This window comes from Dreissena polymorpha, chromosome 7, assembly GCF_020536995.1.
Source record: "Dreissena polymorpha isolate Duluth1 chromosome 7, UMN_Dpol_1.0, whole genome shotgun sequence".
In the NCBI taxonomy this organism is placed as follows: Eukaryota; Metazoa; Mollusca; class Bivalvia; order Myida; family Dreissenidae; genus Dreissena; species Dreissena polymorpha.
In genome coordinates, this window is record NC_068361.1 from 85,934,016 (window position 1) to 85,961,106 (window position 27,091).

Below are 27,091 nucleotides of genomic sequence, written 5' to 3' on the forward strand. Positions count from 1 at the left end.
TCAGAATTGGACCAGTAGTTTAGGAGAAGATGTTTAAAGGTAAAGTTAATGCACGCACGCACAGACGTACGCACGCACGACGGACACAGGACCATGACATATGCCCCGCTGGCCTTTTGCCAGTGGAGCTAAAAATAATATTTAAAGTACAAATTTAATCTACCAATGTGTACAGATACTACTTAACATATATTTGACTGTATTGAATGTAGGAACTAGTTAAAATATCCATTAGAAAAAAAGATCAGGGGGTGAAATATTCATTGTCTGAAGCTTTGACTCTGGAGCTATGTTGTATATATTTAAACACACTGATTAAAGAAATTAAACAATACATTGGTACAACAGAGGGAAAATCATCCCCTCTAAACAACATGATACATAATTATGTTTAATTTGTTTGGATCTGTACATGTATCTGGATCTGGATAGGTACACACCTTAAGGTATGCGCGCTGTGGGAGAAAGATGGGAGTGACATACATTTTGGATTTATTTTAATTCACAGAAATTTATCACTGAAGTAACAGTATGATCTTATTTAATATAGATGTATATGATTGTATCACGCAACATATATTAAATAATTATCAGTATAAATGACTGTCATGATTTCAGTATCATTTAAATGATTACACTCAAGTTTATCATTCATATACATTAATTTTGTAAATATTATCAATAAAAGTATACTAGATGCAAACATATTTTCAAAATATACAGTTTGATATACTGTATATAATGTAAATACATATCCAAGCAGTCCATCAAACCATTGCAACCGAGCCATCAAGTGTGCCAATGCACCAGCAGAAAAGTCAAATGCCTTCTAACTTAGTGCATTTTCTATTTATAACGTCTAAATAAGTAACAGGTACATGTTTACATTTATATGTCTTTGAAAAAATGTATAATCTTTTATCACATGATCTGACCATGCATGTCCTTGATTTCAAAATCAAGACCCTGGTCTGACACATTGATAACATAAACATTAAACTGTTACCAGGCTTCTAATATTAATTTTTATTGAACTATGAAAGGCACTCTAAATCAGGCACTGATTTTTCTTGTTTTGAAAGTCAGGTATCAGTTGTGGTCTCTCGGAAATAACCCATTTCTGCTTACTTGTCACAACCTTAAAACTTTCCACACCTCAATAATAGCAAATCTGGATTTAGGTCATCTTCAATGGTACATTTACACTTAAGGTAGCGCACCTCTAATGGGCACATATCCAAATATAATCTAATTAATTATTTTTTTAATCAGCATCATTTCACCGAACTACATGCAAATTTGTAGGTAGGCTTTCCATGCTTTTTTAAAACATATACCGATTTTTTCAAAACCACCCCCACGCTCGGCTTTTGTCCAGTTTATTTTCACCCCTGGGGAGTATAAAAATCCCATAATTCATTCAAATTTCCAAATATAGGCATGCAGTTGGTGTGTACAGATGCTGTAAAGGTGTTTAAAGTTTAAACAAGATGAAATAAGTATTCTTTTACATACATTTATTTTTTACAAATTTTTATCTATGGAAGAGCGCCATGAAATGTAAGTGATTTCAGCCAAGTAGAAATTGGGTCGGTTAAAAACAAAGTGTCATAAAATTCAAAATAGTATCATTTAAGTCATATTTTAAACTTAGTTTTTATAGAAACACTATATACAGCAAAAATACCAAAAACTAGACAGATTTACCGCTTACTTTTTGAAATAAAAATAAAAATGCAACATGCATGGTTCGTATTTTCAACAGTAAATCACCCAATTTCGCCATAACGTTGTTTTAATTTTAATAATTGAAGAATGTGCATAAAAATTGCAACATATTTAACAATAAATATAGCTTATATGCCATATTAAATCAAATTATGTTAGACAATAAATAAAACGCGTCGCAAAAAAGTATACGTCGTCGGCAGGATTCGAACCTGCGCGGGAATATCCCAAAAGATTTCTAGTCTATTGCCTTAACGACTAGGCTACGGCACCTAATAGTAGGCTCTTCAACCTTCGAAGAAATCGCGGGAAATCATTAGAGGTGCGCTACCTTAAGCTGTGTCAAAAGAGTGCTGGTAAAGACAAGTAACATATTTAAATCTAGGCCATGTCAAACTCAAAGTGTCAAAAACAAATGAAAGATGTGTTCAAAAATTATTGTCCCATTGTTTACTACTGCTGTGAGTTTTTATATAATATAACTGATGACCCTCATTTGAGAGAATATTCACATTATCTTAGTATATCAGGTTTAGCAGCCTTGTAGATAACAAAGTTGGCTTGTTTTCAACGCCGCTTCCGGCGATCAAACTCGCAGCGCAACCTCCTGCAATCAAAGTCGACACTCTACCACTAGGCATTTAGGTAGATTCTTAAATTATTTGATCCCTCGATCGATTAAGTCAAATATTGCAGACTCAGTTTTATTGAGTCTGTTCATGAGATATAATGGAGGGTGCAACATCTCTCACGCCCCCTAGCATCGCCTTAAGCAGTATTCAACTCTCAACACAAAAGTGCTGGAGTCATTGATCCCGAGTATGCCGAGGGACCAGAAAAAACACTGGATTAATGCTTGAAATCAAATCATTTGATTAATGAAAATTCTAACATTTGAGCCAGGTCACAGGAAAAGGGCAGTCTTATCAGTATTCAATTAAACTATTTGTTATTGTCAGAAAACCACTTTAAACAAACATCTTTCAAACAAATGCAGGCTGACCTGGGTCCAAACTGGCCTCAATCACTTAAATGCCTATCCAGTCATTACACCCCCCACACGTTACACCCCTAGTCATTACACCCTCTAAGCCTGGACATTACACCTCTCAAGGTGTAGTCATTAAACCCCCAAGATATTGATTAGATTAGTAAGGGGTGATCACACCTTCCAATAGATTACATACCCACAAACAGTTCACATATTCGTATATAATATCACATCTAGTCACAAATAAGTTAGAAGGAAAAAGCTATTGTAAAATAATTTTATGGAATAACAAAAAAATAAACGCAAAAAAGTACATTAATAAATAGAACGCTTATTAAAACAAGAGCTGTCAGAGGACAGCACGCTCGACTATTCGAGTGCTTATAATGTCGCTTTAATGGAATTACCATTTTTATACATTTGATTCTTAATATTTAATCCACTAAACTTGTTTAATTAGTAGTACAATTTTGCAGTAGCCCCCCATTAATAGTTTTATTATTACTTTACAGTACTGCCCCTGGATTTTGTTCACGTCATTGTGTCTTCGCTTGTCATTACGTCATAACTCTTTCTCTGTTCCTGGGTACATGGATTTTTTGACGTCATACGATCAACTTTGCAGTTTTAATCTACATGCATTCAGGGGTTTTTTTAGAAAAAGGGGAAGACGCTGGACGCTGGGTAAAAGGGGAAAATCGAATGCGAAAGAGACATATTTGGGGAAAAAATAAAAACTGTTCATTTCAATGTCTACAAGTTGCCTACAGACTTCAGGGTTTTGTTTTTTAGAAAAAGAGGCATGTCTCTGACCTTTTTGTTCTTAAACACATGAACAAGTATGATATTACAGTCAAAGTCCTAAATAAAGTTGCAGGGGAAGATCTAATAATGGGAAATGTTTTCAACTGGGGCCGGGGAACGATGTCAATATTGTGATTTCAATTTCATGATGAATGGGTTGACCATCTAGATCTGCTACAGTATTGGAAGGGAAAGGTGTGGCAGCTGCCGATTGTCTACTTTCACTTTCACAATAATCCGACAGTATTAATCGATGTTGATTACATGTACCTCCGACTCCTGCTGGGTTTCAACGGTTTTGATGATTCATTCTTAAAAAATGCGTCAACGCAATTAATATTTTCCGAGTCCGAACGTTTTATTTTGTTCGTGTATGAACGCCAATTGTGAGGCTTTTTTCTGTTTTAACGTTTATATCTTGGCTTTCACATAACTCGGATGAAAATTTGACTGGTTTCTGGTAATTAATTGACGAAACACCCTTCTCGCGCAAGACCGGAATCCAGTAAAATAGTCACATGATTAATACGATTAGTTGCCCGGTTTCCATGACGTAATTTAAGAGCTATATATAGAATCACTGGGATTCCCAGATTTGAGTGTTCGTCGGGAGAGAGAGAGAGAGAGAGAGAGAGAGAGAGAGAGAGAGAGAGCGTGATCGTTGTACATGGTACAAATTGGATAAGTGTCGACTTCCCAAAAGAAAAAAAAATTCTTTGAGGATAAAATATTATATTTTGGTGAAAAATTATATTTTTGGAGGGGAAATGGTAGTTTTAGGGGGGAAATTCTGGTAGGGGAAGACGCCAAATATCGGCGTCACTTTCTTAGTAAAAAAAAACCCTGTGCATAGGTCATTGGGTTTATAATGTTCAATTTTATTTATATTTTCTCTCTGATAGGCTTTTCTTGTTTGATTTAATTATTATTCTTTTATTTTTTAGCAGTCACATCAACAACCAAGCAATGTAATATGGAATTTTTACACCCATTATTGCTGCTTCTTCCTGTATTTGCGCGATGATTATCTGAAATATTAACTTAATGACGCTATATTCTTAAATCTTTTTCTATAAAGAAGAATGTAGTTGACACTTGTTTGTAGTTTCATTCGATCGTTCGTCAAAAAGTTGTAACTCTGCTGCTCTGGTATCTTCAATACCATTGAGTAATTAAATTGTAATTAAATTGAATGCGTTTTAATTCCCTTGTATTATTGTTTAATTTGAGTTACAATGCTATGAGGTTAAATTTTATTTACACTTAAATGTATTATGAATATTGCTTGGCCAAGTGTGAGGATGAGCGCTCTATAACCGGTTTAAACCCCCAATGCTTTGCATTGACCGTTCCAAGGCGGTGACCCCAGCTTTATTCATGATTTGTGTTTATGTTGGTTTGTATTGTGCTGTATTGTGCTGTTTTGTACTGTTTGGGCAATTGGTCACTTGTCTTAAACAGGGAATAATCTACATGTGCATCCCGCGTCTATGACGCACAAATATCGAAATAGACGCATCGTTTTGAAATATGTGCATCCACTCAGACGCATTGCTGAACTGTATCCTTTAACGCATACGCGAATCACGATAGGTATGAACCATCTTGTGTACGAGTCAAAAGTGTAGCAATGAACGCTAAGTTTAACCGAATGAGGCTTGAAGACTCGAGCAAGTCTTTTGATTGGCTCTAGCCGAGCCGCTGATGTATAATACGAACCAAGTAGAATCGACCTTTAAAATAGAATGTGTTATGATTTTTTCTCGAGTCCCCGGATGAAAACCTGCTTTAACTTTGTGTAACTTAGTCATAAATAATACAGAAAAAATGCCTCCGAAATAAGGTGTTGAAGCTTAATAATCCAAAACAAACAAATCTTAACTTTAATAATGGTAGGTAAACGGCTCGCAATTCGGACGTAAACAATAATATTATCAAGCTTGCAATTCGGATATTAACAATAATATTATCATCGATTTGAATCAAGTTGAAATATTATAACAGGTTACATTCATGTAACAGATAATGTTATAGCCTATGTGAAGGCAAACAAGATAGTAATAACTCTGAATTTGTTGTTTTTTTGGTTTCAACAAGTTTTTGAGATTATTAAAAGTTTAATGCAAGTATAGTTACTGAGCTAGTGTGATTTAGACATATTTTCTTCACTACTTGGTATCTTTCAAAGTTTGGGACCCATTCTTTTTCAAGGTGGACTCATTAAATTTGGCCTGGGACTCATTGGTCTAAAATCTTCGAGTTAAGGGACCCATAGATAGTAAATTCTAGCTTATTCCCTGCTTAAATAAAGGACCAACTAATTGTTTATAATGAGAATTCAATACTGCTCCAGCAGCTGAAGTTTCGCTTCTTTATATTGACAGTATAACATAAGCCATCATGGGGAAATTGATCATATTCAATAATTTATTAGACGATCTTTCAAAAATAAAAAAAATAAAAATAATTAATTTTTTTTTTTTTGGGGGGGGTGGGTTTAAGAGGGGGTATTATGTGGGATGTGGTCATTTATTAGACGATCTTTCAAAAATAAAAAAATGAAAAAATAATTTTTTTTGGGGGGGTAGGGGGGTAGGGGGGTGAGAGGGGGTATAATGTGGGATGTGGTAATTTATAAGATGATGTTTAACAAAAAATTGGGGGTGGTTGGGGGGGAAATGAATTCTGGGTAGGGGCGTGGAGTATTGTTTGGGTGGAATCCATTGTGGTGTTCAGGTAAGTGTTGTTTTGTCAAAGTAATAATAAAATGTGATCATAAATAAAGAAGTTATGGCAATTTAAGCAAAATGTTCAATTATCTAAGTGTTAAAAGGGCCATAATTATGTCAAAATGCTTGATACAGTTGTCTGCTCTTGTTTATAGGTCAGGGTCATGTTGGTTAACAAGTATGCTACATATAAAAGCAATATGTGAAAGGATATACGAAATATTTCGGGTAGTACGCAAACTTTAACATAGATTTATCAATAATACGCATATTCTAAGTATAAAAGGGGCAATAATTATTACAAAGTGCTTGATAGAGTTATCTGCTCTTGTTTGTAGGTTGGGGTGATGTTGGTAAACAGTATGCACAATATGAAAGCAATATGTCAAGGGACAATAAAAATAAATGGGGTAGTACGAAAACTTTAACATTTGCTGCATATAATAAGTGGAAAAGGGGCCATAATTATGACAAGATGCTTGATAGAGTTGTCTGCTCTTGTTTATAGGTTGGAGTCATGTTGGTAAACAAGTATGCAAAATATGAAAGCACTATGTCAAGGGACAATGAAAATAATTGGGGTTTAACAAAAAAATTAACATTTGCACGCTAACGGAACGGAACGCCGACGCCGGGGTAAGTAGGATAGCTCCACTATATATATTTCATATAAAATAGTCAAGCTAAAAATTCCATCACATATAAAATCTAGTATAAAACCAAACAACAAGCAATTTTTCGAAGTGCTATTATCTAATTATACCAAACTCTTTTATTTATCAAGTAACTGGCCTTTTTATCAATTGCTATAAACTTTGATTTGGCCAACTGTGAAAAATACATCACACCTACTTTAATTGGCAACGCGATTTGTGTATATACTTTGTAAACTGATTGAACATAAATTAAATATGGTATAATATACCAGTGCCAAAGTGACTAACTGTGAATGCCGAACTGATCAAACCCGAGAGCCGAAGTGGCACTTTTTACTGTGCCGAAGTAGCCAGATGCTGAAGTTACTAGATACCTAAGATAGACATACAGACAAACCTGATGGGGCATAGTATATTTATTTAAATGTAGGTTCATAATAATTACTTTTTAAATTCGAAATTGATTTGTTATGGTAATCTATTCAATTCATATGCATTATCATTGAAACACAAATTAATATTGACTAAAGCATAGGAACCCAGCACAAAAAAAATCATATATGATATGATATATAATATATTTAAAGCAGGAACATCATACATCAATTGAAGTGTGCCCCATTATAGGTGTGATCACACCTTAGTAATCTAATCAATTGTGTTAATATCTTTGGGGGTGTAATGACTACACCTTGAGAGGTGTAATGTCCAGGCTTAGAGGGTATAATGACTAGGGGTGTAATGTCTGGGGGTGTAATGACTGGAAATCCTTTAATGTCTCTTTTACTGTGACACAGTTCATTTAACTTGAAAATGATATCAAGTACTAAAATAGAAAGAAGAATGAATATGAACCAGTAATTCGAGTAAAGAGTTTGTTATCAATGTTGAATTTTAGGACAGTTTGGTGATCTGCAAATCCCATATGATATGTTGATATCGGGTATCATAGTCAATCAATAGTCGCAAAATGCTCAAATAGAATTTATAAAGCAAATGTGATTTAAATTGATACTAAAAATACCAGTATGCAAGATTTGCCGTGTTAAGATCCAGAAAGTCCTTCATTCACATCGAATATACAAATATCCTTCGAATTCCATCCATTGTTGTCATTAGCGGAGATTAAGTGAATAAATAACTCATTTATCCTAAATGACAGTTTCTAAATAGCGAAACCAGCCGATTTATGCTGTAAGAAAGTTTTGACACGAGTGCAATATTTTCTCATGGGCGCGGCCATTGTTGTATGTTGAGGCAAGAACGACAATTCTGCTGTCAGAGAATGTTATAAATTAAAATCAGCGAGGTATGCCGATTAGAAAAACCCAGTTATCTCAATCGGACTGGCTCGGTCTTTTACATAGGTCGCCATTGTGAAGAATTTTTTCATGGTATCATAACTTAGACGATGCTGAAGCAGCATCGTCAAAAAAGAGTGTAAATCACATGTACCTTAAATATAGATAGTTCGTTCATAAAAATATTGCATTGATTAAATGCATTAATTGAAAATACACATTAAAGCTAAACAAGCTAGTGCGTGGCTAGGTCTCTATTGCCTGCGTTATGACCATTTCAAACTCAAATATTAGTTTAAATTGCTGTTTATAAGCTCACATGAACTAAATAAAACAAGAAAGGTTGGGATTTTATTGTAGATATTTAAAAAAATAAGAATATAAGACTTATAAGTGTAATTATATAAAAGAAGAACAAGATTAGCTTTGACATTGTCGGCTCAGTTATTTATTGTGTGAGCCAATTTCAACAAGAGGGCCTGAAAGGCCCAAGGTATCCCCCGCAACATATGCTTTGTTTGAGGATGGGTGCAAATTGGACGGATGAACATAGCGATAGATGGACGGACGGAGGACAATAACACAAAACTAAGACAAAGGAAGGTTCTTAAGCCTTCACAATTTATTTAGGTAAATTAATAAGTCGTGGGAATATATTCATACCAAGTTTCAAAGAAATCCGCCAAAGCGCTTCCAAGATATGGCTCCGGACACAAAAATGCCTATAGTAAAAAGCATTTTTTCAAGATACAAAGGGCCATAAGTCTGTTTTTAACAGATGGTGTACAATAACATTTGGCGTGCATCATCCTCTTATGCATATATATACTCATACCAAGTTTAAATGAAATCCGCCAAAGCACTTCAAAGTTATGGCGCCGGACACAAAAGTGCCTATAGTAAAAAGCATTTTTTCAAGATACAAAGGGCCATAGGTCTGTTTTTAACAGATGGTGTACAATGCCATTTGGCGTGCATCATCCTCTTATGCATATATATACTCATACCAAGTTTCAATGAAATCCGCCAAAGAACTTCTAAGATATGGCTCCGGACACTAAAAAGCATTTTTTCAAGATACAAAGGGCCATAAGTCTGTTTTTAACAGATGGTGTACAATGCCATTTTGCGTGCATCATCTTCTTATGCATATATATACTCATACCAAGTTTAAATAAAATCCACCAAAGAACTTCCAAGATATGGCTCCGGACACAAAAGTGCCGGACAGACGGACAGCTGGACGGACGGACAGACAACGCCAAAACAATATCCCTCCGCCTCTGGCGGGGGATAATAACCTTGAATATAGTTGCCATTGAGTAAATGTAACTGTTTATATATGTGTTGCACGTAAATATTACTTGCACATTCTTACATACCAAGCGAACGGTATAATTGTTAAAAACAAGGTCAGATTTATAGGCGATGATAAAATGCCTAAAATGTGGATTCCGAACCCTGTAGTTAGCAATAAATGGCAAAAAGTATATTAAGTTCCAAGGGGCAACCGATGGAAGTTTCATCAATATGTTCTTAACATATGAACATCACTCTGAGCTCCGAAGTATAAGACGCAGCATAACTCTGCTAAATTGCTAGTCAGAGGTACACGCTTTGGAATTTATGACAAGTCTTTTGAAATGAAAAGAAGGTACGAGGATATCAACTAGTTGAACTTAAACCTTAGCCTAACACAATTCGTGCACGCGAACGTTTACCTAAAGTATTAATAAGAAATGGGGAATTATTCTGCTTAATTGACAGGGAAATAACATAATTACTACTAATAAATGTGCAAAGTTTGTGAATAAAAGCTACAACACAGAACAAAGTGCTAAGTCTTAATTAAATACATGCATTATTTGCAGAGATTATGAGTTGTTGCATGTAAGCCTCAACCATAGAATTTCAACAACGAGAGAGTTAAAAGTACAGCTTGCACGTTTCAATAAAATATTCAAGGTTATAATTGTCGGACATCAAGAGATTCCTATAAAACGGGCTCAGATATTATTCTGCTGACGTATTTATAATAGATTACACATGTTGTGAGATCGAACTTACATCTTAAAGTCATAAGGATGAAGTTTCCATTGGTAGTCTATACGATGTATGTCATATAAGTATGTACAAACAGTTTGTTGTTGTTGTTTTTTTTCAATTTTTTGGCGAACTTTATATTGAACATGTAACCTATATATTTACAAAACAAGGGCACAGTTATCCCATATGGTATGGTATTTGGTCGGTGATCTTAGACAAAAACACCAAACTAGGATGTAAGCTGCAATAAAGTATTTTTGTAATTGGTACACCTATATGCAGCGATATAAAGTTTTTTGCCAAAAACAGTTTATCAGTACTAATTTAGTTTTAAGAAAAAGTTACACTTCAGCTTTATTGCAAAACGGATTTATGACCCTTTTTAGATAACCTCACAAAGGGCATATGTAAAGTCCCAAAGGAATACCATCAGTAGTTGCGTACATATTGAATTTTTACAACAAAAATACCTTAAGCAAAACATAACGATGTGAAATGTGTAGCTGAAACAAGTCATGTAAGCTTAATTATGTAACGAGACACGCCTTTGTATACATACACTGTAAATTATTTGTCCAAATTGTAGTCTAAATATGGTTCGTTTATATTATAAACATACATACAATGTATTTCTTATTTTGAGACACGCATTCTAGCAAACAAAATCTATTTACGAACCTGATACGACTCGCTCGTAGCCTGCTTTTGAAGTTTCGTTCGCTTCATGTTTCATGCGCTCTCCAAAGACATTCTGCCCAATGCGTTCTTCAAGTTGACCCAATGCGTCGATTGATATACTATCATTCTGCAACTGCAAGCATACCAAAATGTTGTGTTTTTCCTGTGCAAAAAATATATTCAATATGCCCAACTATAGTGTACAAAATACTGCTTGATGTTTAATTGTTCATTGCGAGATCGTGTAATCATTTCATTAGTTGTCTTTATTATATATTTCACGTGTTGCGGATTCACAGGTAAAAATCTCTCTCTAAAACGACTAAAAATGAAAGAAAATGCGATCCCAAACTGAAATAAACACATTATAAATTATAAATTAGTTACATTTAGGGCTTAAATTTTATTTGATGTTTAATGTTGTCTTATATAAAGATACATTTTGGTTAATATGCACAGTGTTACACTCACATATGTAATTTACCTATTGTTAAAGTGAACTATCAAACTTTATGAACCTACTCTAGCTAAAATGAAATGATAAAGGTTGATCATTCTCTTATTTTGTACACTCGTTTAAAAAGCAAAACATGAAATATATAATACCTCATATGGTTCGCGGTTTTTTCAGCTATCATTCATATCAATGTATGCATTTTGTTACATTAGAATCCACGTCAAAAATATAAGTTTGAATATATACATATGGCTCTATATCAGAAAAATGGAAACAATAACGGGCGTCACTTTTTTGTTCATTTTTGCAAATTGAAGTGATTAAACTGAAAATCTTGTACTTGTTGACTTATTTCCTTTAACAAAAAGATGCATAAAATAAAATGTATTTGATAGTGAAGGTGAGTATGACATACACATATATTTTGTGGAAAGTGTCATTAATTAAGGACCTCCTTAAAGTGGCATGTCTAGTAAGGCATGTCAAAACATTTTAAAGTGCCTCAATGGTGCAGAACTATGTGCTGTTTTGGTCATGTTTTGAAACAAAAATGTTGTTTCTGCTCTATTTTTGCATGTAAATGTAATTTTAAGCACTATTAAGTTAAAAAAACTGGAGTTCAAATTGTTGGTTGCGGCCGTTATGCTGTCGGTCATTTTTTTTTTCGTCAAGTTATTTTAGGGTTAAACAATGATAAAGTGATTCGTTCAAATTCACATTGCTCTTAAACAATTCTTTACTGTTGATTTATAATACTAATTTGGAAAAGAAACGTCTTTTCATTTTAAAATTGAACAATTTTCTTGACGCTGTCCGCTGTCGGTCAATAACGTAACCTCCGCTACTTTCGCTCTACCGTGAACATAATAGCAGTGCCCGTGCTATTATCATGCTGTTTAATGTTTTATACCAACACCGTTTGCCACATACGTCATCGTTAGTTGTATATAAGACCTTTCACACCTATTACAAACATTCATATAACCCGTGAAAAACACCGACCACAAGTGTAAAAGAGCCATTAAATGTGACAACCGTATATTCAGATTATTGAAAAAGGACATAAATATTATTATTTTTACTTATGAACTTCTTATAAACTACTGATCATATTACATCCTTCATGTATTTCTATATATTTTTTCGAGGCGTGCGAGTTGACTTTGAAAAGTGCGAGTTGACCAGAAATGCCGTGCGAGTTGACCAAAAAACGTGCGAGTTGACTACCGTGCAAGTTGACTTAGGTACGAGTTGATCGGCACCCATCGATTGCTGGGTTCACGCTTTAAGATGGAAGAAAACGAAGTTAGTGGAGTGTCGGTCAAACCTTTTTCCAACGGTAACGTCCGTCACTAACAATGGTAACGTCCGTCACTTAAGCTAATTTTTGTTACTTTCTAACTTGCGAAGTCATCTGATATAATGCTGCATATATCATCTTATTTTTCTTAAATTGTTAATGCGGAGAACAATTATATTGTGTAAACAATGGTAAATTTCACCAACTAAGAAACGCCCGTTACTGTTTGACAGAATTTATGCGTCACAGATTTTATGTTTGACAACATAGTAATACAAACAAGCGTCAAACGTAACTTCCGAATCAAATTTAAAGTGAAGACAGCAATGCAGTCTTCGTTGGTGGCTTGTTATCATCAGATTGTCATCTTTAATGTTGTTGCACTTAAAATAGGAGGTTTTGGGGATTCCAATAATGACGTCACGTTAGCGCATGCTCAAACTTTGGCCGTCAAAACTGCGGCCATTCTGCTATTGTTTGCATTTGATGAACCGCATCGTGATACGGTTACAATCATATTCACGACCCTTTTGAAGAACAAAAAATACTCAGAAATTGAAATTCTTTCAGATTAAATTGAATCCAGTGAACGAACACAAATAAAGACGAAAACAAACAACAAATGGATTGATTTTATGTAATCAACATATAGAAACTGATTTGAACCTATTTGTCTGTAAAAACTTACCTTGTTACAGATTAACTAAATCCTCTTTATAAATGTAAATTTTTTTTTTTTATTTAATTGTTCACACCAATTTTGACACTCTTTGTTTCAGCATTTTAACCCAGTGTTTAATTGCCCCTTTGTTTATCACAAACCGATTATCTCGATATGATCGGATACAGTCCAGACAATTACTTTTTGTTTGTTTTTTGTTTTTGTTTCAGAGTTTATTTAAAGGTCCTACTGGCCTCTTCACGAGGTTATAGTAGCCCGACCTGCCCCTGTGACCTTTCAGGGGAAAAAAATTAATTTAGAGCCAAAGTAGGTCAAATTTACCCCGGCTTCCCGGGCAATCGCCAAAGAAATAATTTAGATCCAAATAGACCAGTGCACGGTGGCCAATGAGACCTTAATGTGCACTGGTAGACAATCCACAATCGCAAAGACAAAATTCTGTCTGGACGCAGCTCCCAAGGGTCTGCAGCTCGCCGCTCTGCCTTTATGGCCACGCTCGAAGTCACCGGCCGTCGTCTTCATCCCCGAGACGGTTTCTCCAACACGTTGAGCGTACTGAGTACCGCCGTCCCGAGGTCTCTTTATAGGGCCACCCCCTCGATGTTCTTGGGGCTGCTCCGAGGCCCCCCCGGGAGGAGCAGCCCATGGTCCGTCCCGTATGTCTCCCACACTGGTGGTCTCTCTGTCCCACTGTTTCGTCCCCCTACAGACGGGACCTCTGGCAGGGCCGGGCCAGTGATCTCTCGACGATAAACAGCGGGTGACAAGTCCGCTGCATCTTGGAGAAGACAGCAATCCCAGCAGTGTGGAAGATGTCCAGCTCGAGGGTGACGGACTCAGCTTGATTAGCAGAGCCACCCGCAGAAGTTCCCCTCCATAAGGAAATATGTACAGGTGAGAAAATCTTCTGCGGGCGACTCTCGCCTCGGTCGCGACGCGCACGCTCCAGCTGCTGACCGAGCCAGACAATTACTAAGAAAACAGTGTGTCATTAACCCAGGGACCTATGCTTGTATGAGTCTGTATGGGGTCTCTGCATAAACCACATGAGTCTGGTCATTAAACACAATTTATGATACCTGCATGTCATCTCTTGGCATATTAAGTCAAAAACTTAACAGTTGCTTTAATAAAATATTTGAACATATTTAAAAAATAGACATTTGTCCGAAATGGATTAACAGCTAGGAACTATTAAGTATATATAAATTAACCAGTTTAAACATAACAATAAAGTGTTTAATAACTATACATTTAAAATATTGTACAAGTTTATTGCTACACAATTAACGTATTTAACGGGTACCTGCAAATGTAAACTCTGCTATAATGTGTAAAAATCGTTCGTTACTGCAGTGTTCGAAACATCATCATGAAAACAAGCAATCGCGTTTGGTCATCATAGTGATATAAAATACTTGCGTAAAATAAATTAAATGTGTAGATTTATGGTATCATAAAATGCTAGATTTGTATCTCTCAGTATCACTACAGAAGAGTTTTCAATATACATGTACATGCAAAGACATTTCAATTTGCAATATATGCAGGTGTTTTTTTTTATTTGAAGGCTTAAATTTATTAATATTTTCATTCAATGTAAACGAAACGAAAATTCATTCAATGTAAAATAAAATTAAAACTACATTTCAAGATTGAAATTTATTGAGCTATTTTAGGGCTTTGTTTTATAACTGATTCGATGCACCCCTTACACTAAATTTCAATCGCTGATGAAAAATAAAACTATCGCATCCACACCACTTATAGTAATATTCAAATAATTATATGTTTTATTATGTTTGAAATATCATTTATTAAAGTCTTACTTAAAAAAAGAATACGGGTATTGATTGTTTTGTTTTGTGAAATTATAAGTATTAAGTCTTCCGACGACCATTACTCTGAGTCTGATACGATGTAATTGGCCGCGATCGAGAAGTTGACGGCCAATCTATTTTAGTAACGGAAAACCCCTCTTGTGACGTCACACAAAAACCTCCTTTACAAAGTAACAATCATGGGTTTATAATATTTGGACATATTCCTTCGTTATGTAAAATGCCCGTTATGTCTTGACAGCTATCTAGGCACTGATTTTAACTTTTTCAAATAATTGCAGACATTCAGACATGTATTCGTTTAAATATTAATTAGAAAATAACTATGGTCTTATTATGTATCATATTGATATGTTACTGTGATAGAAATATGACTTCATTTATTTCAATTTTCCATGTTTACTATGGATACTCGCTGTACCCTGAATCTTTAGTTCAATTTTAAACTAGTAAATTGTGGTATTGCTTAAATGTAGTAATGGCATTTTCACCAAAAAACTAAAAATATAATACATCATTTTAACACATTATGTTGTTTCCTAGACCATGCTCATGAATTAGGTGATTTCTTAGCTGGAGGGTGTTGTAGACAGTTAGTGCCTTGACAGAAGTCTCTCTTTTTTATGAAGCTCTACTTTTATTTGTCTTTAAAGGTTGATGAATGGCCATGGGTCAAGTTCTTCAAAAGGAACAAGAAGTTGTGGACATTAAATGCTGTGAAACACTCAGTTCTTGAAACCGATGTCATGAAGAAGACAGCTCCTCCAGACATACTTATGTGTGGAACAAGGATTCTATGTAAGTTTTCAGGTAAAAATTTATAAACAAAACCCAGTCAACTTGTCCTGTTATAATTATTCTTTGAACAGATGCAAAATTATCACAATATTTTGTCTTTTTTCGTGTTGTCCTTTAATATTATAGGGCATAAGCAATAACTGGTAGGTGTGTGCTGTGCTTTGCTTTTTATTAAAAGTGACAAGATCAAAGTAGTTTGAGAATACCACTTTCTCTGTTTGCTTTCTCATCATTGATACTTAAAAGATACTCCTCAGCATTTCAAACTTGGATAGACAGCACACTTTGTCATATCTTAATTTTGACATTGAAGACTCTTTAATTATTGTGTTTTTAAAAAGAGAATAGTACATTAAATACTCTTAAATTATTAATTATACTCTTAATATTTTCAGACCTGTGAGACATGGAAGTTACAAAAGTTCCGATTTACGAAGTTATGATCAGTGTTCAATTAAATCAGTGTATACATATGGAAAATAAAACCATTAGTGCAAACATTGGCTCTATTATCATATTGACCAAAAAGTACCCTTCAAGACACACCAGACACTGATCAAATTCATGATTTAACATTTATAATTGATAAATTTTGGAAAACCTTTGGTAAATTTGTGTATGAACTAGTTGATTTTTCAGGATTTAGAAAAATATGGATCGAATGTCTGATGTGTTTCGTCCCAATATCACAGAAAGTAAAGTTGTGAACTTTTGGTTCAAGCAAAACAAATTACATTAATTAACAAGACTATTGCCGAGCAATATAAGTCCCCTACCAGCGCCACCATTGTCAGAAATTCCACGAATGTCAGATTTTTTTTAAATATGTTGCCATAGCCACCATAATTTTTGATGTAGGAACAAAATGAAATAACGTGCATAATGTCCATATTGTCATCTATCCATGTTCCAAGTTTCATGAAAAAATATTAAGAACTTTTAAAGTTATGGCATGATCCAGAAAAACACCATTTCAGCAGTATATCTAGTATATTTGTTGCCATAGCAACCAGAATTTTTGACCTAAGAACAAAATGAATGAAGTGCATAATGTCCATATTGCCATTTATCCATATTTCAAGTTTCATGAAAAAAAATTAAGAACTTTAAAAGTTATCGCAGGATCCAGAAAAAAAACACCATTTTCAGCAGTATTTTGAGTCTATTTGTTGCCATAGCAACCATTAATTTTGACGTAGGAACAAAATGAAATGGCGTGCCTAATGTCCATATTACCATCTATCCATGTTTCAAGTTTCATGAAAAAAATATAAAGAATTTTTAAAGTTATCGCAGTATCCAGATAAAAACACCATTTTAAGCAGTATTTCCTGGCTATTTGTTGCCATAGCACAATTTTTGACGAAGGAACTTAATGAAGTGACGTGCATAATGTCCATACTGCCATCTATCCATGTTTCATAAAAAATATTAAGAACTTTTAAAGTTATCGCAGGATCCTGAAAAGTGTGACTGACGGACTGAGAGACAGACGGAGCGCAAACCATAAGTCCCCTCCGGTGAAACTGGTAGGGGACTAATAATTGCTTTAAAGTAGGGTATAAAAGGTTCCCATACATCTTTTTCTGACAGTAGGTCATATTGAAATAATGCTTATCACCAGAAGTTACAAACTTTACATGCCGTGAATGTTGTTTTGACCCATACAGTGTTTCCAGGACTGGTCAGTTGGCCAAACACCATCAACTTGAGTCAACAGAACAAAACAGAACAAGTTTAAAACTGCTAAATAACTTTGAAAACAACAATAAGAATTTTTAACTGTAACTAGTAACAAACTTGTAATATATACATTTAACTACAACAACAAAACAAGTGACCAAAGGAATGGCATGAGAAATGTCAAATGTAACGTCCGTCACTTTCCGCAAATGTCAAACATATCGTCCACTTCTACTTGGTAGGAAAATGGCTTGTAAAGTGGCACTATTCCGCTTTATTAAAACACTATGCAAATAAAAGCATACAAACTCCTAAGAAAGGATGATGGTTTAGGTAGGATTCACAGTTTTTTACCAGCAATGAATAAAAATGTAATGGAAAAATCCATAACGTCCATTACTTTAAAATCAGCTGGATTAAAGGAAGATGAGAACTCCTGTTTTATTGCAATTTTGTTTATAAGAAAAAAGTTTATTTATACCCTTTAATGAATATGTATTCTGCCAAAATAAGGAAAGACACACTGTTATATATTGAGAAAATGATTGTCAAAATAACGTCCAGCACTTTTACTGGTCCATATTTTTTTGTAATTTTTTTATGCAGATATTGATAAACTATCTTTTTTCGCAATTAATCTAAAGTTTAAAGATTATTTTACCTAAAAAAACACAGGAATACAGCTAAAACGTCAAAATGAGAATTTTGAAGTGACGCCCGTTATTGTTTCCATTTTTATGATATAGAGCCATATGTATCAATAATACGATTTTACATGAACATCGATGTAAAAACATTTTATCATGTTGCCTCTATAGTAATTTTACATGATAACAGTTTGTGGTTTGGGCAAATTGTTTGTGAACATTTTGCTCGTGTGCATCTTGCGTCGACACATTTATCAATGAACACCTAATCACAAAATGCGTTGCAGCTACAATCAGTCCATATAGATTACGGATACATTCGGGTCACTTTGCAGCAAATGTTTTCGCGAAATCTGCCTTGAGGAAAAGAGCTAGAGTATAAACTTTTTTAAATAAATATAGCATCTGGCACGAGTTGTCATATCATACCATATTTTATTAAACGAGTTCAGGAATTGTATTAGTAAGCGAGCCTTCTGGCGAGCTTACTAACGAATTTCCTGGAAAAGTTTAATAAAATATGGTATGATATGACAACGAGTATCAGATCTTGTTTATCACATGCTTTTAAATGAGCAAATTAAATAAATATTTACGCAAACAATGATAAATTCCGAATGTTGTTTACATTTCGTGACGTCATTTGACGTTGCAACGTCATTTCAGCAAAATAACAAAATGCGATTGGTCAATAAACGAAAACTAAGCCAATAAAAACGCTTAAAAAGTATATTACCCATGTGTAAGATATAATTATATGTAATGGTTATATTAAATGGGAAACAGGGTATGGCATGTGATAAAATTCCATCCTTTATGATCAAACACCCATTAAGATGATTAAGCTGTGAAAGTTTGAGCCAAATCGGCCAAGAAGTTAAAGACAATCAGAGTAGACACATTTTATGCATATGTAATATATAATTGTAAATAGTGGAAACCAAGAAAAACCACAATAATTCTCCAAACCAATGTTGCAGCCAAATTGTGTACGATCATCTCCACATTAAGGTAATTCAGATGTGAATATTATGCGAAATCAATTCAAGAGAAGGAGCTTCGGGGCGGTCTCACGTATGTAGGCACGGACGGAAAAGTGCAATACTTATTGCCTACCCATTTCTGGGAACACAACGATATGTTAAAAAACATTTATTTTGCCTTATGTGTCGTTGTTAATTGTATTATAGTTTTATAATTTGCACTATTCTTTGCTGTTTGACAGACGTTACAAACCATTCTAAATTTATAAATATATAAACTGGTCCCTTTAACTTACATCACTAAGTTTTCTACGTGCTATGATGGCTGAAGGATCATGTTGTAAGTATCGTGGGTCAGCCAGGAGCGTGGACAGTGTCTTGAAATAGTCCTGCAAGTCAGCATCTGTAACCTTGCAGTTGGATGATTGTCGCACATTTCGGCCAATCTGACGGACCTAAGAAAAAACAAATCATGATAAATAAACAAGTATTATATTCGAATTTTAAAGCGAGTATGTAGAATGTTAATGTCGACATTTCTCTCTCTCAATCTTATAAGCTTATCAATATGATGTATGCATGTTAATAAAGTTTATGAAAAATAAAGGGCCATCAATGAAATAAAGTATACTTCAGTATACTGTATACAGCAAAATTAACGCCGATACCGACACGTTTATTATTACAAACCAATTCGCGTCTACGTGCCGTGTGAACAAAGATGCTTCAGCTAATGGGCATTTCCAAATAGAGAACAATTCTTGTGCACATGAAGGAGTTTTTTACGTAAAAAATTATGGCAATTTAATTAAACTTAATTTATTTAATGGTACTACTTTTTCTGAATTGTTGTGTTTGTGTTTGATGTTTTATAAGTTTTGAAAACAAGTATAAATATTGTAAATACTCGCTTTGATGTACACATACTTGAAATGACAAGTGTGCGTTAATGCAGTATTTAGAAAGTCATACAATAGAAGTTAATGAAATATGCAACAGCTTTTATGAAATACTCTTTAATGTTCGCAAACACATTTAGATATGAGTAAAACAAATAGATACACTACTGTTTAAACACTTAACTCGTGCTTTGTATTACCTTTTCTAGTGGACATTGCTTATCAGGCGGTGGAGGTGATAAACATGAGGGGGAGAGACATGTCTGGAAATGTAGGCAATTCAACATGATGCTTATCACACCATTGAAGTCCGATTCCTGGACCGAGGAAATGCTGCTATATCCGTCCGGAGGGAGGTAGCATTTGCCTATTTCCCAATCATTTAGTTCCCACTTTTCCGCACAAGTGTTCCTCCAGGAAGGTCCACCATATCTGTGGTGTAATATGATATTATGTTTTACATTATCACAAATTGGGCATGGCTGCGGTTTCTGTTTTTTGTGAAAAGGACAATAATTACGTTTTCTCTTGTTACAATATGGATTTGTTGGACATTGTATGAGGTTTTTAATTGAGCAGTTTCCACAACTTCTACCAACAACGGTGTGTACTTTCTGTAATTCTGCGCAAAGAAAGTTAGTGAGTCCTTCCTTCGTAACACTGAGTCCTATGCACGCTTTGAACCAATTATTGAACTCCTTGTCGCCGATCAGGTGTGTGTAAGATGCCATACTGCACTACTAGCATGTACTGGTGACTTTGTTAATGGACAAGCATAAACACGACATACATTCCTTGATATGTTACATTCCTCTTGTCAACATAGTCTCCGAGTATATGGCCTTTTGAGTGGAATTCATCATCTACAATAAAAACCGTCCATGAACAAAACTCATAAATTTGATTAAGATCATAACTGTTTAACATACATTGTTTATATACATGTTATTGGTGCATAAGCATAAAGTTTATCTTTTCACTCAGTTATACTGGCTGACTGTATACGTATATGAGCTCTGCTTCATGAAATCCTGTCATGACAGTACGATGAGATTAGTCGAGATTGGCATTTTTGACGCCACATATAATATTGCCTCTGCATTTGAGACGCTCATAAGACAAAGCTGTTTTGAATCAAGCCGATTTATAAGAAAGCCTTTGTGTTGCTATTTGAAACCAAGAAAAGTACACACTTATCTAAAGGACGTATATTTCGGATTTCGTGGAATTTTTCCGGCAGACTTTGTGTTTGAACGATGATTTAAACTAAGTCACTAATCAGTCGCTTGTTGCAAGTATCATAGTCTCGAGGTAGATTTGGTTAATTTTCAAAAAAAAAGTATTGGTTTAGTAGAAAATCGGTAAATGTGAACGTTTTTTTCCGCCAAAAGCATGTCTAAATTTTTTGTGAGTACAAGTATTTGTTTTATTGTAAACCAAGTTTTAATGCTAGTCTGTAATTATCAGTATTGACAAGTTTTTCAAATGTTGGAAAAGTTTAACTATATTTGCTTTTTAAAAAGTTGAAATTTGGGATTTCAACATGATTTATAACAAGAGCACCGCATAACGGGTGCCACGCTTGGCTGCGAAAGCTTGTCAGAATTTTTTTATTTTTTTAGGTCACAGTGACCTTGACCTTTGACCTAGTGACCCAACAAGAGATGTGTTTGTCAGAAACACAATGCCCCCTACTGCGCCGCATTGAAATACAATTTATATTTATCATTTGGCAGGTATAGAAATCATCTCCCTTTAAAGGTTATTACTTCCCTTAAATTGTGTCCAATCCAACCGGGGGGGGAGGGTCTCACAGTCAATTATGACCATGTCAGACATGACTAACAACCAAGGCCTGTGGTTTAAGGTAGTGCACCTCTAATGGGCACATATCCAAATATAATCTAATTAATTATTTTCTTAATCAGCATCATTTCACTGAACTACATGCAAATTTGTAGGTAGGCTTTCCGTGCTTTTTAAAAAAATATACCGTTTTTTTCAAAACCACCCCCACGCTCAGCTTTTGTACAGTTTATTTTCACCCCTGGGGTATATAAAAGTTCCATAATTCATTCAAATTTCTAAATATGGGCATGCTGTTGGTGTGTATAGATGCAGTAAAGGTGTTTAAAATTTAAACAAGATTAAATAAGTATTCTTTTACAGACATTTATTTTTTACAAATTTTTATCTATGGAAGAGCGCCATGAAATGTAAGTGATTTCAGCCAAGTAAAAATTGGGTCGGTTAAAAACAAAGTGTCATCAAATTCAAAATAGTACCATTTAAGTTATATTTTAAACATAGTTTTTATAGAAACACTAAATACAGCAAAAATACCAAGAATTAGACAAATTTACCGTTTACTTTTTGAAATAAAAATAAAAATTCAACATGCATCATCCGTATTTTCAGCAGTAAATCACCCAATTTAGCCATAACGTTGTTTTAATTTAAAAAATTGAAGGATGTGCATAAAAATTTCAACATATTAACAACAAAACATAGCATATATGCATCATTAAATCAAATTACGTTAGAAAAGAAATAAAACGTGTCGCAAAAACTATGCGATGTCGGTAGGATTCGAACCTGCGCGGGAAGATCCCAAAAGATTTATAGTCCATCGCCTTAACCACTAGGCCACGACAACTTCACATTTGCGCATGCTTAAATTAGATATGCATACGTAAACAGGTAAAAAGGCTCGCCAATCTTTGGAGAAATCGCGAAATCGTATTTTTTCAGATGATATTTGGATCAAAGTCAATATTTATTGTGAAAATAATGTATTCTAAAGGAATTACGTAAACATATAACAAAATTCGAACTTTGAAAAAAATAAAATGCATCTCTCGGAAATAACCGATCATTGAAGATCGACAATGATCGTAAAATAAATCGCGGGAAATCATTAGAGGTGCACTACCTTAAAAGAGATCATAGCAAGAGTTGATCATGTATCTGTGGACATTAGTCCACAGGTATGCTATGAACATCAAAGAAATTATATCATTTAAAAAATTCGACAAATAAATCATTTGGGTTATACATAATCTAAATAATAAATCTGTACAGTAACTGTGAAAATAACTTCAATTCTTGGTAAGTAAATATATAGTATGATTTATAATTATATAAATTACTTCCCTTTAAACTAATTGTCTGAAACAAATCTCTATTTTTAGTAGCAAATAATTAAAAGCCACTACCGTGACTTTAGATTCACCACTCAAAATGTGCAGCTCCATGACGTGCACATGCATGTCAAATATATAAAGTGGCTATGTTCAATATTGAATAATTATTTTCCTTTAAAGCTTATTACTTCCCTTAAATTTGTATTTTTTACCGTAGACCGTAAAGGATGACCTTGACCTTTAACCACAATGTGTTTGTCAGAAACACAATGCCGCCTACTGCGCCACTTTGATTTATTTAACAAAATATATACGTGGGCAGGTCAGATAACTATGTCCATTTAAAGTTTATTATTTCCCTTGACTTTGTTTTTTCGACCCTAGACCTTGAAGGATGATGTTCACCTTAAAATTGTACCACTCAAAATTTGCAGCGCCATGAGATACACATGCATGCCAAATATAAAGTTGCTATCTTTAATATTTAAAAAGTTATGGCCAATGTTAAGGTTTTAGCACGACGCCTACGGCGGACGACGAGCTTGCTATGACAATAGCTCGGGTTTTCTCCGAAAACAGCCTCGCTTAAAATTAGTTCGGCCCAGTTTGGGAATAAGCAAGAGGCCTGGAAATAAAATTAGTTAGGACACGGTTATTTGGAAAACAGACGACAAAATACTTAAAACCTTAATTCTTAACTTCGATATGAATTTGAACCTGGAATCCAAATGTGATTCAAAATTATATTATAAAACAAACTGCAGCCCACTTAAATATCGTTCAGTGTTTATGTTCACAAACCGTCATTTGGTGGCATTAGTAACCTTTATTATATTCTTAACCTTGCTTAGACAGGTTTAAACTTAATGTATTAAGTTTTAACGATTTAATCCCGATTGTTCGATGCTAATTTTATATTAATTGATACCACCTATCATTATATTTCACAAAATAAGAAATTGTGTTCAATTCAATAATAATGTGAAGAAGCAGATCAATAATTCTTTGAACGACAGCAAGAAAATTACATGTATTAGTGTGAATGTGCTTGTGGCATTCACAAATAATTTGCAATTGGTTAAAGCTTCATTTACATAATTACAACTGTACACAAATGCTAATTGCAGATGTGCATGTTGATTCAAACAAGCTGTCGAAATGTTCATAATAAGGGACACTGTTGTAAGCCCGTTTTATACCTGTGTTGTAATTAAAGATACTGAACATATCCACATTGTGCCATTGTTTACAACAATAACGTTCGTTCCGAGGAATTTTGTTTCGAGATGTTTTCTCAAAGGATGGACAGAAGTTCTAAATTTATATAATGTAAATATGGAAGCTGGTAATTGGCTAAGTAGTCCAATAGAAGAGTTAAACAATCTTATTTATGTATATATAGAACAAAACTCGTATTCCATTGCCCATATGTCATTTAATGTATAACTTTCAACTTCAGCGAAATATTAAGTCCACTTCTTGTACTATGTTAGGCTCATAAACATACATAGTAAAACTTTAAAGCATTCTAAGCTACCTGTATTGAAGGAATACAAAAGGTGTGTATTGCGCTATTATAAATCGATTAGGCTTAAGCTACTTTACATGTGATCGTGCTTTATACCTGTTTACCTGCTCCGCGGATAATCCCAGCATGTTACTATATTAAGAGTGCGATTGTTATAAAAATACTTCGCGGGAAAACACTAAAGGTTTCCCGCTGAATGCTTTTTATAGCACTTATGCTATTTCCTCTTATGAACAAACCATATAATGAATAAATACACACCAATTAGTTCTGCATTCGCCCGTATATATTCGTTTTGTTTCGCCATTATAAAACTATTATTATATAAATGAAATGCAATTTACTGCAGTAGAGACAGTTCTCTGAAACTACTTTGAAAACGTCTTCATTTCTAATCTAGCACGACTACATGATTTAAATTCTTTTTAACTGATACTACTGTTGCTGAATAATGAATTATTAACATGTAGCATGGAGACAGCAGTGCTCGCGGTAGTTAGCCGATTTTGCTATTATTCCATATAACACAAAATATGTGATTGTTTTCACATACCCATCCGCTTAATAGATCATTATCACTTCAATATGTGTTAAAAATATATTCCAACCACGAAAAACTAATTAAAAAACTGATTGTATTCCTATACAGTTAACAGCCATTTTTTTAAGGGAAGTTAGTTAAGTGCGCGGGTTACACTATACTAACTAAAAATTACATTTTACATTACACTGTGCATTTATTCAACCCCACAATTTAATGCAATATGTTTTCATGTTAAAAAATCAACAATAAATATGTATTATTGTCACAAATGTTTATGTTCCTCATCAAGAAAAGGGGTGCTACTCATCTGTTCTTATTTTTTACTCTTCAGCCTGCGGTTGTGGACAATGAATGCACCTGAACTCAGAGTCTCTCCTTAAGACTGTCACATATGTACAGTACCTCAGATGGACCCAGTGTTCACACTGGTCACACTGACCCCATTTAACAATAACGAGGGATGTACATCCTCTCAACGCTACTGGGAATCTCTTGTGACACACACAACACATTTCTTTTTCTGTATCAGTGCTGTTTTGGCTTTCGTCTAATGAGGCTTCTTTTTGCTGGTCAATAATGTGTTTGGTTTGGACTCCAGAAGTGCTTGGTTTTGGTTTAGATTTTGGTTGTCTGCTGTTTGTGCTTGGTTGTTCTCTAATTTCTGATGATTTCTACTTAGATTTTGTTGGTTTTTCTACATTTTTGGATTTTCTTTTTCTTCTTGCTCTCTCAGTGTGATCACACTTGAATCAGAAAGCAAGTTCCCTGTGACTGTTGGCGGTGGAATATATTTATTTCGAGGCCTCTGTTTCACAGTTGTTGTCAGCCTACTTTTCAGGTAATCAATCTCTGTATGTACATGTTTGTTCGTGTTGGCAGTTGACTGTTCTATGGCTATTGTCATTCTTGGTTCATTGTCATATTGGTTTGTACTGACATCATTCACCGGGTAGATTGTTGAGGGGGCAATTTGTATGCTGGTTATCACTAAATCATTGAATGGATAGATGCCTGCCTTTTTGAATGCTGAGCATATGTTTTCTGGTGTGAAGGCTCTTGTGTATGGTTTGGCTGTTAGTTTTGCAATCTCATATCTAGTGATAGATATTCCAGGGTTGCTGTGGATGTAGGAATGGCATTCTCTGTTGTAGAGTTTCTTCAGTGGGCCAAATACTCCAACATCAAGGGGCTGAGTTAGATGGCTAGTGTGGGGTGGCAATACAAATAAAACCACATTGTGGTCTTTTGCCCAGTCAGCAAGGGTCAAGGACAAGTGGGCCTTGTGTCCCTCATATAGTACCCGAACTGGTTTCTGCGAGGATCTGTCTAAACTGGCATGCTTTGCAAAATGACCCATGAGATAGGTCTCAAACAGGCTCCTGTTGACAAAACCACTGTCTGACATCCCTCCAGATGAACCTGGGAGTGCACCCTATAATAGCTGATCCACCCACCGCTTCCCTGAGAACACATAGAATGGGGGGATTAGATTTCCAATCGCGTTTGCCCCACCAACAATTGTCACAGTCCTGGTCCTTGGAGATGTGATGGCCTGTGGCTTGCACTCACTTCCGCATACACCCATTGGGGGAGTGTGTTCCGTAGAGAAGCCCGTTTCATCTATGTTGAAGATTCTCTCACGGGCGTACAATA

General features: G+C 34.7%; 1 protein-coding gene across 1 annotated transcript in view; it reads right to left on the reverse strand.

The window, feature by feature from the left end:
- Nucleotides 1-26,843, reverse strand: part of LOC127839894 (uncharacterized) — a 69,203-nt gene extending 42,360 nt beyond the window's left edge. Inside the window, exons 1-4 of the mRNA XM_052368287.1 lie at nucleotides 26,137-26,843; nucleotides 20,424-20,655; nucleotides 19,621-19,779; nucleotides 10,934-11,066 (exon numbers count right to left, since the gene is read on the reverse strand). Coding sequence (XP_052224247.1) covers nucleotides 10,934-11,066; nucleotides 19,621-19,779; nucleotides 20,424-20,655; nucleotides 26,137-26,843 — 1,231 coding nt within the window. The remainder of the gene's footprint in view (nucleotides 1-10,933; nucleotides 11,067-19,620; nucleotides 19,780-20,423; nucleotides 20,656-26,136) is intronic.
- Nucleotides 26,844-27,091: the final 248 nt, after the last annotated feature.